Source organism: Vombatus ursinus, unplaced genomic scaffold (genome assembly GCF_900497805.2).
Source record: "Vombatus ursinus unplaced genomic scaffold, bare-nosed wombat genome assembly UNPS02009573.1, whole genome shotgun sequence".
Taxonomy (NCBI): domain Eukaryota; kingdom Metazoa; phylum Chordata; class Mammalia; order Diprotodontia; family Vombatidae; genus Vombatus; species Vombatus ursinus.
The window spans coordinates 533,061-548,025 of NW_020949351.1; the positions used below are offsets into that span (position 1 = coordinate 533,061).

General features: G+C 37.1%; 1 protein-coding gene and 1 pseudogene across 2 annotated transcripts in view; one reads left to right on the top strand and one right to left on the bottom strand.

Annotated features, from left to right (window-relative positions):
- SPIRE1 (spire type actin nucleation factor 1) overlaps positions 1-14,965 on the bottom strand; it is a 240,612-nt gene that overhangs the window by 125,923 nt on the left and 99,724 nt on the right. For both annotated transcript variants that reach the window (XM_027852423.1, XM_027852422.1), the window contains exon 3: positions 7,746-7,979. In XM_027852423.1, the coding sequence (XP_027708224.1) occupies positions 7,746-7,979 (234 nt within the window). The remainder of the gene's footprint in view (positions 1-7,745; positions 7,980-14,965) is intronic.
- Positions 5,214-6,027, top strand: LOC114036044 (annotated as a pseudogene).

Here is a 14,965-nt window from a genome sequence, read left to right on the forward strand (position 1 = left end):
TTCCTAAATTTCTGAAGTCTGTCTTCTAAATGATCCCCTTTAAAATTATCTGTCTTGCACTAGTTCACAAAAATGAACTATGAAGAGAAATAGTTTCATAGATTAAAAACAATTTTTGGCAGCACTGAATTATTTAAGTAGTATTTATTAAGGACCTACTACGTGCTGAACATTTCTGATACAAAGACTATGTGGAAGGGACTTGCATGCTATGAAAGGAAACAACATTTACACATATAAGAAAAAAGAAAAGTATGCACTATTAGTGGCTGGTATGTAGAAATTACTGGGTAAATGCTTGTTGAATGAAATGTTCATGTAAAACAAAAGAAATATTAAGATTCTTAGGCACTGAAAAAAGCACTGATTTTGGAGTCAGAAGACACTGCTCCTAGTATTGGTTGTATTACTAAGTAGCTAGGAAGAATTAACAAGAAGGTAGAGCAGTAGGCAGAAGCACAAGGATACAGGGAGTGTCAAGATTTCCTCACTAAGTTCAAGTCATCAGAAGTAGATAACCCATAGTCTCATGACTAGTAAGTGTTGGAGGTGAAATTCAAACCCAGGTCCCACCTGATTCCTGCTAGTAATTCCTGCTAGATGTTGCACCTTTTCCTCTATATTATGCAACTTCTCCAATATGCAAACATAATATTATTCAACACAAAAATAGATCACAGTTTTACCGATTTAGACCTAGAAGAGGGAGATCAAAGAGTCCAACTCCCTCATTTTACAGTTAAGTAAAGTGAAGTTCAGAGAGGGTAAGTTATTTGCCTAAAGTGACATAAATATTAAATATCAGAAGTTAATCTGTTTTTTTCTATGCCTCACCTAATAGTTAATGTTCAGATATTCACTGAACAACTTTCTATTATGTATTTGGAAGTCTTGCGTAATTTTGATGAATGCATGGAAAATGCATTACCAGAAGACAGACTTTAAATTTAAGGGAGTATTTTGCTCTACCAAATAAAATGCTTTTTCATAGTCAACAGTAAAAATAATGAAACTTTGTATTATCTACATTTTTGTTCAATTTTGTGATGATCAACGTGGTTCATCGTAAAATATCATTTAATAAAGATTGCTCTTTAATTTATTAAGTTTCATCATGAATGCCCTCTGTGTGTTTACAATTCTCATAAAAATTAACACAGATGGTAAAGCAGACATAGAAGTATTAATTATTGATGTTCTCTTGGTCGTCCCTTTTTGGGATATTAATAAGGTACAATTTCCCCCCACACTTTTACTATCTTCTCTTCCATCAGATACCTTGTGAATTGACCCCTCAGTACTCTCATGACTTGTTGCCAAGCATCCAGTTCTTCTCTAAGTATACTTTCACCATATTTCTTCTTTTTTATTGACAATTCTACTTTCCCTATAAGGATATTCAAGTCTGTCATGCTAGTGCAGAAGTATAGTGGCTTCACAATCCTCCAAGATAAAAATAGCTTGTCATAAAAATCTTTGTATTTTCCATCTTTATTTTATTTTTGTCCACTATAAATTTGTTACATAACTCAACTGAGCCTTCACTTTGACCTTCCTAATCAGTTCACTATCCCACTCAGTACAATGCTTTTTACAAAACCTTTTTATCTCTCCTCAAACCCCCCAGGGCTTCCATGACTTGGTGACTTCATCAGTTCCCATGAGTTCAATTATCCTCTCCACTCAAATGATTCTCAGATCTATCTGTATTGCCCTTAGCTCTCTCCTGACCTTCATTCTCCTGTCTCCAAGTGGCAGTGAATAGAACACTAGATCTCAAGTTCAGGAAGTCTCTAGTTCAAATCTGCCTTCATTTACTAGATGTGTAACCCTGGGCAAGTAACACCTTTGTCTCAGTTACCTCATCTGTAAAATGGGAATGATACCTAATCTACAAAGCTGTTACAAAGATTTAGTGAAACAGTATTTGTAAAACACTTTGCAAACTTTAAAGCATTATATGAATGCTAACTACTAGCCATTAGCAATTATACATCTCAAATTGGATGTCCTGCAGATACCTCAAATTCAACATGCCCAAAACTGAATTCATTATTTTTACCAAAAAAACAAACAAAAAATAAAACCTCTTCCCTATTAGAGTCAAGTATACTGCCATCACCCCAGTTACATAGGCTTTTAACCTTGGTGTCATCTGTAATTCCTCACACTTTCACTTCTCTCCCCCCATATCCAATCTGTTGCCAATCCTGTGAATTCTACTTTGAAAACACCTTTTGTAATCTTCCTAAAAAACAAGTCTGATCATGTTATCTCCATATTCAATAAATTCCCACAATTTCCTACTACCTTCAGGATCAAACCTAAAAACCTGTTTGGCTTTTAAAGCCTTTTATAACCTAGCACTTTCTGAAGTTCCAGTCTTTTCACACCTTACTCCCCTCCATGTATGCTATGATACAGCGACACTGGCCTCTTTGCTGTTTCTTGCACAAGGCATTCCATCCTCTAACACCATGCGTTTTCACTGGCTCTACTTATTGGCCTTGAAATTTTCTACCTTCTCACTGGCTCCCTGTGTTCCTTCAAGACTCAGTTAAAAGTGTACCTTTCACAAAAAGCCTTTTCAGATTCCGGTTAGTGCTGGTGCTTTCCCTCTGAGAACGTCTACAGTTTATCCTGTACATGTCTTGTTTATATATGACTGTTTGCATGTTATCTCTCCCTGTAGCCTGGTGTTTTCTTAATAAAAGCTTGTAGACTTGTTCTCCTTTCAGTTTTCCCCTCAAATGCCCCTTAGAATGACTACATGACTTAAAGAAAGCTAAACTTTTTTTTAAACTGGTTTTAGTCTCCACTGCTTCTGTCTCTTTCATGGGAAGCTACTGTTCATAATTTTCCAACATCCTTCACAAGATTTATGGACAAGTTTATATTCTTCATTGGTTGCTATTTCTTTCAACTTTGCCAAGAAAGTCAAGTGTTCAATGGTTAAGATGCTTTTTTTTTGGTTCTTCTAATCAGTCTGTGAGTCCTTTTCCCATCCATGTTACATGATTTGTTATCAATAACTTATTAGGTTAAAGTTGTTTTAATCCCATTCCATATCACCATTTCTTACTCACTGCATGCTGTGTACCTCTTCCTAGTGACTCTTCATCAGTAATTTGGATTCTACTACTGAGTCCCTGGATTCTGATAGGTCAGTTTTTGCCTTATCTTTAAGGGCCCCAAGCCTCAATGCCATTTCCTGCTCATTCTAGGCCTGCCACTCCTCCTCCTTCCACTCTCCCCATTATTTGTTATCTTCCCCCATTAGAATATGAGCTGTTTGAGAAGTGGCTGATTGAGAGGATGCAAGTGCAGATACCACTTCTGAAACTTTCTACCTGGATGACCTGGAGCATGTAATTTCACCTTTCTAGGCCTCAGTTTCTAGTTTGATTCTGATATCTGACTCAGAATATCTCCAACATCAATAACAGAATACTTCCTATTAAATTATGTCCATTTTTATTATTTTTCCCAATGTTCACCATATTATCCAGAGTCTCTCAATTCTTTTTTCAAAGTAAGGCTTCTGTGCAGTCTACAAGTCTTTCTTTGGCCTATCTCATTCTGTATTCCTGACCCTAACTTTACATCATATTTTTTACCATCCTCACCGATTCCTGCCTTTGCATTCAAGTCACCAATCTATCTAAGAATATGATGATTTAATGTGGAGGGACTTATTAAGGTCTTCACAGAATTTCTATGCATCTTTATCCTCTGCATTAGATCTGCTATGTGTTGTTTTTTGTTTTGTCTTGTTTTGGGTATTTCCTTGCAGGCTTTCTGGCAAATACTTTTCCCCAGCATTGCAATACAAGATGACCAATGTTGCACAAAAGCCTGCTTCTTGTTGCTGTTATGTAAACAAAGCAAAACAAAACAAAAACCAATTATCCCAACTTTTTTTTTTCTAAGCAGAACCTTTGTTGTTGTTCAGTCATGTCCAACTCTTTATGACTCCATTTGGGGTCATTTTACAGATGACAAAACTGAGGCAAAGAAGGTTAAGTGCCTTGTCCAGGGTCACATATTTAATAAGTTTCTGAGGCAAGATTTGAACTCAGTAAGATGAGTCTTCCTGACTCCAAGCCTGCTACCCTATGCACTGTGCCATCTAGCTGCCTATGAACCCCCTTATATTGCAGCAACTTCTTTCTGTCTTTATATAAAGTGAAAATGTCAAATGGATGCAATTCAGCTCCTCTAATAGTATGGCCACTCACTTGTAAAAGGATTGGACAGGGATCTCACTTTTAGAGTGTTAGTAGCTAAGTTAAAGCTCATAAAGTTTATGGTCTAAAAATTGTGTGATTCTTACAACCCTCTGTCCCTATTTCCAGAAGAAGAGGAATGCATAGACCTAAGGGGCATTTTGTATTCTATCCTTGTTAAATGGGTTGCCACAGCCAAAGGAATCATCACTAAAGGGCCATACTACCAGTGAAGAGCTTCTCTATACTTATTCAAGACAGGTGCTCAGAAAATCAACTCATCAGGTGGCCTGAACAATACTCAAGGTCTTTCTAGTATGGTAGAGTCTGCCAGAGATTATACTTTACAGGCACAGTCTTTAATAAACTAAGGGTACCTCCATGTTACAGTGAGGCATCAGAGTATTTTTAATTATATCACATCAATATAGGATAATTTATTAATCCATTCTCCAATTGTTGTACATATTATCCAACTGTTGAATAATTCTTCCTAACAGAAATACAATAGCTATCAATATTATGTACAGAAAAGTCCTTTTATCCTACTATTTGGGGTATAACATCCTTAGCAAAGAAATTGTTAGGTCAAAAGTTATATATTGTTTTGTGATTCGCTGTCTATGTTCTCCAAAATGATGTATACAAGTACTTCTGCCTTAAAGATCTGCCAATAGTGGATCTATTTCAAATTCTAAATTGTATGGATTTTTTTAAAATTATGAATTTTATTGCAGCATAATTTGATTAAAAGCAGTGCGAGGTAGTGGGAGAAGCACAGGATATGGACTCAGGAGATGTAGGTTTCATTCTTGGATCTATCATTTAATTACATATGTGATCTTAGAAAAATAATTCAGTATCTTAGAGTCACAGTTAAATGTCTCTACTTGGAGAGTTTTAAAAGAATTCTTATTCAAGTATGAGTACAGTCTTTGGCTATAAATAGACATAACCTGTGAGGATGCTCTTAGCATTTAGAGGCTGATGATGGATCTCCAACATGGCAGCCTTTTCCTCAAAATACCAAAGATTGTTTCTGGCAGAAACTATAGTGTGACTGTAAACTCAAAGCTGGTTGTTGTTATGACTGAGGCACGTCAACAGGAGGGAGAAAGTCGTCTTAATTTGATCCAATGTAATGTGAAAATCTTTAAATTTGTCATTCCCAATACTGTTAAATAGAGCCCTAATTGCAAGTTGCTTATTATTTCCAATCCAGTGGATATTTTGACATATGTGGCCTGGAAGTTAAGTGGCTTTCTCAAAAATTGTGTTACTGGAATCAGCTGCAATCTGGATTCTGCCCATTTTTGTTATCTAAATCGGGGAGAGACTTGGTATCCATTCTTCAAGTCGTCATGGATGAGTCCTTGGGGAACACGGAGACTCCAATATTCCTGCGTGGAGTGGTATGAATGTTGCCAATGTCTCTCTGAAGAATCTTTGTCCTGCTTTGGGAACTAATGCTGATTCAGAGGATTGGAAAGATGTTCATAAACAGGTGGCTGAAAGTGCTTATGAAGTGATCAAACTGAAGGGCTCACTTCCTGGGCCACTGGCTTGTCTGTGGCAGGTCTGACAGAAAGCGTTAGGAAGAATCTGAGGAGAGTGCATCCAGTTTCCACCATGATTAAGGGTATATGACATTAGTGAGGATTTCTTCCTTAGTGTCCTGTGTATCTTGAGGCAGAATGGCATTTCAGATATGGTAAAGGTAAACCTGAATCCGGAGGAGGAGGGCCATTTAAAGAAGAATGCAGATACTCCTTGGGGAATCCAGAAGGAGCTACAATTTTAAAGTCTTTTTTAATGTGCTGCCACTTTACTACTGAGAGAACAAAACAGTGGTTAAAGGATTATGTATGATGTGCTTTTCAAATAGGTCAAATCCTTCCTCTGATTAGTGACTGAACACCAGAAATGTAAAACCTATGAACACACTCCAGTCTCTTCCTAAAGTTAGCAATGTGGAATGGTACAGTGTGATTACTATTTGCTAAACCCTGTTGTTGTTTGCATATGATGCTGGGTACAATCTCAGTAGTTGCTGTCGAACAGAACCAGCACCCCACAGGTATGTAACTACCTGCCTTGTATGTAGGTGCTACAGGTTCCTGCAGGTCCAGAAGACAATATTCCTGGATACAAAAAACCACACAGTAGCAATACTTTATTGATGCATTGCTTACCTTTGTGCTCCCCTCCATTAGGGCTCTACAGGATGGCCCCATGTATCACCTTTCCAGAGGACCTGATTTTGTCTACCTATATATATATCAATAGTTGTAAATTTCCATATTATATAAAAAGATCTATATATGTACAATGATGCAACCAATTACTCAAGTGTCATACTAACCCTAAATACTGAATAAACAACAAATAACTGACTTTTAAAAAAAAGAAAGAAATCCTGTGGCTTGCTTTACCTCCAACCACCAAAAAAATTTTTTTTTTTAGGAACTAGAAGACCACCATGACAAGAGTCAGCAGACCCAGAACAGGATCATTATTTGTTGCTCCAATTCTCTGTCAGTTTGGTCTCAAGTCCAGGTAGAAGCACAGGAAGCAAACTAATCAATTTCTTGCTTATCTCATTATGCAATGATTCTTTATCTTACTACTATGGTCTTTGATTCAAGATCAGGGAGATGATGGCATTAAAGAGATAAGCAAAGTTCTCTGAACTCACAGTAGCCACACTTTGGCCACCTGTTGCTTAGTCTCTAGAAAGTGAAGAGAACAAATTTTTAACAGGGTGGATGAAGCCAAGTGTCATCTATAAACTATTGTTGAAAAACACTAGTCCCACAGTTCTTCAGCATCTCTACCATGTGAACGCTTTATGACAAACTGGGGACTAATTATGTCAAATGCTGCTCACTTGAGTAATTGGAACTCATTTAACCCATAACAATAAGTAGACTTGTTTTAAAAAGGTCACCATTTCTAGTCCACAGATTGTCTTAATTTTCATCTTTGACCAAAACTTGTGACCTCAATGTTAAAGCTATCACTTGCAAGAATGTTGGATAAAATAAGTAAAACTTACTGAAGGGTAGTAAAGAGGACAGTTTTGTTGAGCTTGTAATTTAAACTTAGTTTAAATACAAGAAGTAATATGAATCATTAGGAACTTTATAGATTTGAAGATCTTAATCACAGAACTATAATCTCCTTGGTAAAATGGAATACAGTAAGAATAAATTAAAAGGTCACTGCATAAAAAACTGATATATTCATTTAATCAATGTGGTAAGGACTATTAAAAAATTGTTAATATTGAAAGGCTACCTTAATTCAGTCTTAAAATACAACTTTCATGGTGGCAAAATATCACAAAATCAAATATGTTGCCTGATCACTTGTTTCAGTTACGGCTTTATGCCCATAAACATATAACAATCTAACAAGGACAGCATGGCTGACAGCAGCAAGACCATCACTGAAAACATTTAGAAAACTTAATAATAACAGTTCTCTCAAAGATCAAAGCTTCAAGTAAAATCACTATACCTTCATGACATCTTTATATGATCGAATAATTGAGACTTTTCTCTTCTCATCATCTTCTTCATCCATGACTTCGTCTGCAGCCTCATAACCTTCATCATTACTACCATCAGCTTCCACAGTATTGGCCATATGGTCAATGAGCTGCTCTAAGGGAGGACTTAGTTCCCTTTCTTCATTCTCCTTCAAACCATAGTCCAATGCTTTATAAATAATAATTCCCAAGGATTCAATAACCTATGATCAGAAAAGAAGAGAATAAAAGAAAATAAAGATTATTAAAATAGTTTCACAATATTGTCTAAAACTGAACTCATTTTCTTTACCACAAAATGTATACACTCTCTAAACCTTTATTTCTGCTGAAGGCACCATTAATCCCCTTCATTCACAATCTTGGCATGAATGGATAAATGAGCATTTATTAAAGTTTTACTATGTGCAAAGCACAGTGCTAAGTGCTAGGCATACAAATAAAAAAAAAATTGCTCCTGTTCTCAAGGAGCTCACATTCTAATTGGGGGATGATAACACATAGGAGGTTTCAGCTACAATTCAGATGGAATGGCCCTGTGAGCCTCAGGGTGCAGCAGCAAAACAAACAGTAATGCATCTTCTTTAATGTCATATCCATTAATAAAACCTTATCTGTTTTTGATGTTTAGCCATTTGACAATGCAAGAACTTTCCTTCTATGGTTGCTGGGGGCACAAGACAGGAGCAGAGCCAATGATCAAGTGGGTTCTGCTATTCCCCAGGCTACTGGGCATCATCCTTGACTCCTCACTATTTCCCTCACTCCTTATATCTAATCAGTTCTTGTATACATTTCTACCTCCGTAACATCTTTCACTATACTCATAGCCACTTTTAGTTAGTTAAAGTCTTTAACACCTTTGAGCTGGACTAGTACAATATTCTCCAAAGTCATCTCCCTGACTCAAAACTCTGCCTTCTTCAATCTCTCTTATCTGTAGCAGCCAAAGTGATTTTCCTAAAGTGGATATATGTATTTATCACTCTCCTACTCAATAAATTTTAAGAGCTCCCTATTGCTTTTAGGTTAAATGAATGAATGGAAAAAGCATTTATTAAACATTTACTATATTCCAGGCATAGTGCTAAGTACTGAAGTTACAAATAAAAAAGTGACCTGGATTTCTAGCCAAGCCTACAGTATTTTGCATGAGACTCTCCTGACTAGTAGACAGAATGTTGACACAATGCTGCGTGCCTATGTGAGGGGGCAGAGCTGGTGCCAGAGCCTGAGACAGGAGAGACACTACATTCCTTCCTTGAGAAAAACACAAATAGTTCCAGATTTTCTTCAGGACCAAATCCAGGGAAGAGAAAGAAAAAGACTCTCTTGCAGCCATGTAGGGCAAGCTGGCTCCTCAACATGACCCTGATTCTCAGTTTGCCTCCCAAGAGACTTTGAGGAATTTCCCCTTGGGTGAGATTGAAGCCTCCTCTCTTAGTTAAGCTGAAATATCTCCCCAAGAGCGAACTCGTTCAGCATTTTCTGGTAAATTCTAATTTGTATGACTTCTCTGATTTGTCTACTATTTGCTCAAATAAATGTCTTCCCTCCTCACTATTCACTATTTGTGATGATCTTTTATGAAACTGGCATTTAGTTAGAAGTCAAACTGATGAATGTAAGCTAAGGGCTACTCTCTCTCTCCTTTAAGGGATACCAACCAGGGAAACCAGAGCTTTTTGTTCTGAACTAATCCTGCCCCTAGACAAGCAATATTTAAGGGGCAGATAGGTACAATTCTAGACTGGCAACTTTCTCTCAGAAGAAAACAGAATAACCAGGCTCATGGTCCCTTCTCTGGTTTCCCTCAAAGTAGGAATCACAGTCTCCCTTGGAGGCAAGCTTGCAGACCTAACTATCCATGCTTCCCTGCAACTCACTTTCAGACAACCAATGTGGATATACATGACATATATGGGAAGCACATACCTTACACAAGCAAGACAGTCCCTGCCCTCAAAGAACTCACATTCTAATAGAAGAAGACAACACACATAGCAGAGTAGTGGCCAAGTAGAAATTGCAAAATGGTAGTGTTGGTTTGATTACGATTCTCATAGCAAGAGTTGGAAGGGGAGCTATAGAAACTCACAATGGAATAGCATGGAAATGGCTGAAAAGGAACCTGGGTGTGACTAAATAAGATGACAGCTCCCCAGTCAAAGCCCTGGGTCCAAGGGGTCAGAATCTAATTTCCAAGCAAAGGAGGAGAAGCCTGGAGATCAAATATAAACTCCTTTGTTGGTCTTCACATTCTAGCTCCAATCTACCTTTCCTGCCTCAATTTACATTAATCCCTTTTATGAACTAGCCAAACTGGCTAGGATTGTGACTCCATTTTCTGCACCCCTGTACTGACTGTCCCCCATGCACTATCTCTTTACCTACTTCTCTTGGAATACCTTGTTTCCTTCAAATTCTACCCAAGTTCTATTGAAGGTATATACTTTAATAACCGCATCTCTTTAACCCAGAAGTGGGTATTACATGTGTAGAATTTTGCATCTACCCCAAGACATAGTTGATACTCCAACTACTACTGAGCCTTCCTCTCCCCAAATTTATCATTTATTTTGTATAGATTTTGTAAATACTTCTTTATATTGTTTTTCCCTTTCCCCAAAGAATAGAATAAGTTGCCTGAGGGCAGTGACTGCTTTACTTTTGTTCTTTTATTCCCAGAGTCTAACCCAGTGCCTGGCACATAGTGGGGTACTTAATAAATGTGTGCTCATTGATTATTACAGAAAAATTATAGACTAAGATTTAACAATTAACTAATTTTAATTTACTAATTCACCATCAAGTAGATGCACATCAATGTTATTTTATCTCCATATCCTACTACTAATGCAAGAATTCTTAACTTTTTTTGGTCATAAACTTCTGGATATCTGGTGAAACCTATGGACCTCTTTTCAGAATAATGTTTTTAAAATGCATAAAGTTAAACACACTGGATTACAAAATGAACCAATTATATCAAAATACTTGTGTGTGTGTGTGTATGTGTGTGTGTGTATTTTTTTAAAATTCAAGTTCACACACCTCAGGTTAATGTGCTAATGTATTTTACTGCCCGGCCCATTTTTAAAGCCTTTTCAGCTTGACAAGCCCTACTTGAAAGTATTCCATTCAAGTCTTCTAAAATGCAGGTTACTTCTACACCATGAGGAGGTATCAGCACAGGACTTGAGTTTATGAATTTGTAATTTAAATAAAAAAAAAAAACCTGTTTCAACACAGAGCTTCTCTCTAGAAAAACTATGACAAATGATCTACAAAACACAAAGGCACATTCAAGTTTTCCTATGAAGAAAAACTTCCCTACCTCCTCCTAGAGGGCAAAGCAAAAACTCCTCCCATTTCCTCCCTTTCCAGAAGGCTCAAAATGCCAGCCATGTCTTCATTTGCCACCTGCCTACTCCCCTTGGTTTTGACTCTACCATCATCTTCTTCATGCCTCCACCACCATACCCCTCCCCCGCCCCTTTCCAGATTTCTTTTGTATACTGTGTTCTTCAATTAAATTGTGAGCTCCTTTGAGATCAGGGACTTTCTTTTTCTTATTTGTATCCCCCAAACTTAAGCATAGTGCCTGGCACATAATAGGCACTTAAATGTTTACCATAGGGTATCTTTGTAGTACATGATTATCCCTTTTTCAAACATGATTATGCAGAGTAGTAAAAATCACTTACTTCTTTAACTTAAGTAAATTTATTAGGAAAAAAAGTAAAATTTATCATTATTAGTTTATTTCCAAAAATCTAAGCAGGACTATATCATTTTTAAAAAAAAATTAATTGCAACCTTAACACACCTAAAATAACTCTGTTTCTAACTGGGGAAAAAATGAAGAACTAAGATTAAAGTAGGAGTGAGATCAAAGAAAAAGAAGAAGTAAGAAATGGCTGGAAGCTCAATTTCTTATTTTTTTAATAGTGACATAAATCTTAATCATTTTATATTAGAAGTAATTACAGTTAATCCACCAGATACATTATAAAACAAATGCTGAGCTTGCCACATATATGCAGATCAAAGTTCTGGGAACTTGATAAACACAAAAAAGAAGATGATATTTCAATTGAATTGTAATGCATTAATAATCACCTTGCACATACCACTTTATTTCATGGCATGACTAAATGTCTAAATATGGGAAATCCTTGTGTATTTCTACTGTTGAATGCCCATGATTTAATGACGCCAATGAGCAGAAGAAGCTGAACCTAAACCTTTTAGATTTGTTGTTGTTTTGTTTTTTTTTTGGCACTGTTTCTGATTTGTTAACAAAAAAAAAGTTTCCCATTATACCTATTCCTATCCAGATCTCCTAATCACCCCGAGAAGAGCAAGGCATCAGCAGAATCCAAACATCTGGAGTAAAGTTCCGACATACCACAGCTAGCTGTAAAGAAAGGCAGCATGCAGGGAGCCTCGGCCAGAGAGCAGACAGCAGCGGAAGGCCCTTCAGGGCTCAAAAAGGTCACCCCAAGACTCAGCACCATTCGGGGAGTGCCAGGAAGAGACCAAAGTTCAATAAATACATAAAAATGTTTTGTTTTGTTTTGTTCTGTTTCTGTAAAATGGCTCATAGAAGCTGCAGTTAGCAACTGGGCTTGGCAGGAATTTGCTAACTTCAAATCAAAGGCAACTAAACAAGTGGCTTAATATATAGGGATGAAAAGCTCTTGGTTTGCAATGAAATACATTTAACTAGTAATAATACTTGCCTGACTTTTTCTGTTATTGGACAGCTAGAAACAAAATAGTACCCCATCAACTGGGCTAATAATATTGAGCTAATAAATTCAGCCATCTCAGGAAAAAGCAAGGAAAACCTTACAAAACAGTGAAAAAGGCTGATGTGTGAAAGCTTCCTCAGGGGCCCCTAATAATAGGATAGGAAAAATAGAAAAAAAGAAAGGGAAGAAGGATCACAGAACTTTTGAGCTGTGTAAAGGTTTGAGGTTTTTTTTTTTTTTTACATAGAACAGGACTGGAACCTCAGAGGAAAAATGAGCTTTTTGCACTGCAAGGAATGACAGGGGTATGAAGGTGCAATCAAGCATAAAGGACAGACTTCAATGTTACTGTACTGTTAACAAGAAGAAAAAATGGTTTTTGACAACACCAAGGTTGAACCAAAATTGATGAATCATGCTTCACCCACACATGAACATATAGGAGATAAGCTATCTTCCTGAGATAGGTATTTGGGACAAAATGTAGAGGAAATTAAGACTTGTCAAACCTAATGTTACCTACTTCTGGTTGACTAATATAGGAACAAATGATAGTGCTGGTGGGAACCTAGGAAATATTATTTGGGATTATGAAGTCTTGAACAAAAAAAATGAAGACTTTAGAGCACATGATGTTTCAATTAGCTGCTGTTGCTTGAAGACAGAGGTTTCAAAAGAGAAAAGTCAATTTGAAAAGTAAATAGATGTTATCTGAGGATAAGATTTGGACTTCTGGACCGTGGCTTAAAATATGGTCAAGACAGGTTCTTGGTCAGAGGCAGAGTGATCACTACTCACAAGGGATGATGAAAGTATATTTAACAGAATTTTTGTATTATCAAGGAAGTATAAACTTCCATGGTACATCAAAGTGACAAAATATCACTGTGTCATAATAAATGACATGTGAAGAGTTCAGAGTAATATACAAAGAGAAGAAAATGCAAATGAACTAGGAAAGCAATAATACGACAATATAAATGCAATGACTAATTTTTAAAAACTCAGTCATGTACATTAATAATGATCAAGAAAGACCAAGAAAAAGTACTCCCATCTGTTTACTCCAGAAATGGGTATTAACAGTATAGAATTTTGTACTTCTGGACACGGCGACACGCTGGTTAGTTTTGCTGAACTGTATACAGTTTGCCTTGTATACATTTGTTTCCATGTTGTCTCCCCCATTAGATTTAAGATCCTTAAGGGTAGGGATTATCTTCTGCCTCCTTTAGTTTCCCCAGGGCTTAGCACAGTGGTTGGCACTTAGTGGACAACAAATGTTTATTAGTTAACTGATTTAATAAACTAATGAAGAAAACACTCATTAGGGCATTTATTATTGCCAAGCATAGTCATAAGCACTAGTGATACAAATACGAAAACAAAGCCAGCCTTGGTCCTCAAGGAGCTTATGTTCTAATTGGAATAAACATACAAAATAAGAAATGGCGAGGAAGAAGTAGTGTCATAGGAATGTGTGAGTGCAGCCATTATGAAATAGGAATAATGGCAGTGTTGTGTGATTATGTTTCTAGAAATGGAGTGGGGTAAAAGAGGAGACACACACTCAGAAGCAAAGATGCTGAATGAAACGAAGCACAGCCGGGATCTGTCTGAAGTAGTGGACACCAATCTGGATCATAGGGCCTTGGGTGAACATGAACGTTCTGGAGATGAAAGAGTCAAAACATCTACTCCTAAGGCATGGTTTCTGATTCCATTAGCTAGGGTGCTGTTGAGAAGATGGCCAGGGAGTAGAAACTTGTGAGTGAGTGTGTGTGTGAGAGAGAGAGAGAGAGAGAGAGAGAGAGAGAGAGAGAGAGAGAGAGAGAGAGAGAGAGAGAGAGTGTGTGTGTGTGTGTGTGTGTGTGTGTGTGTGTGTGTGTGTGTGAGAGAATCAGAGTTAAGTGACTTGCCCAGGGTCACAAAGCTACTGAGTGTCAAGTGACTCAAGTAAAAAATTTGAATTCAGGTCCTCCTGATTCCAGGGCCTGTGCTCTATCCACTTTACCACTTAGCTGCCCTTAGGGAGTAGAAACTCAAAGGATAAATACACGGTAGTTCTAGAAAAAAGAGCACTAACAGTTGGGGAAATTAGGATATGAACATTTAAATATAATGGTTTCCTTTGCAATCTTATATACTTTATGAATTTAGAAACATTTTTTCTGAGGAATCCATAGATTTAACCAAATTACCAAAGAAGTCCATGACACACAAAAGGATATGAATTGATAGAGGAGGTAGAGCTTAAGCTGGGAGGGATTCTAGAAGACAAAGGAAGAGAGAGTATATCCAGGCATTAGGGACAGCCAGGACAAAGGCATGGAAATGGGAGAAAAAATGTCCTATGTGAAGAACTATAAGTCCAGTTTGTCTGGACCATGGAGAATGGAAAGGGAAGCAATATATAACAAGCCTGGAAAGAC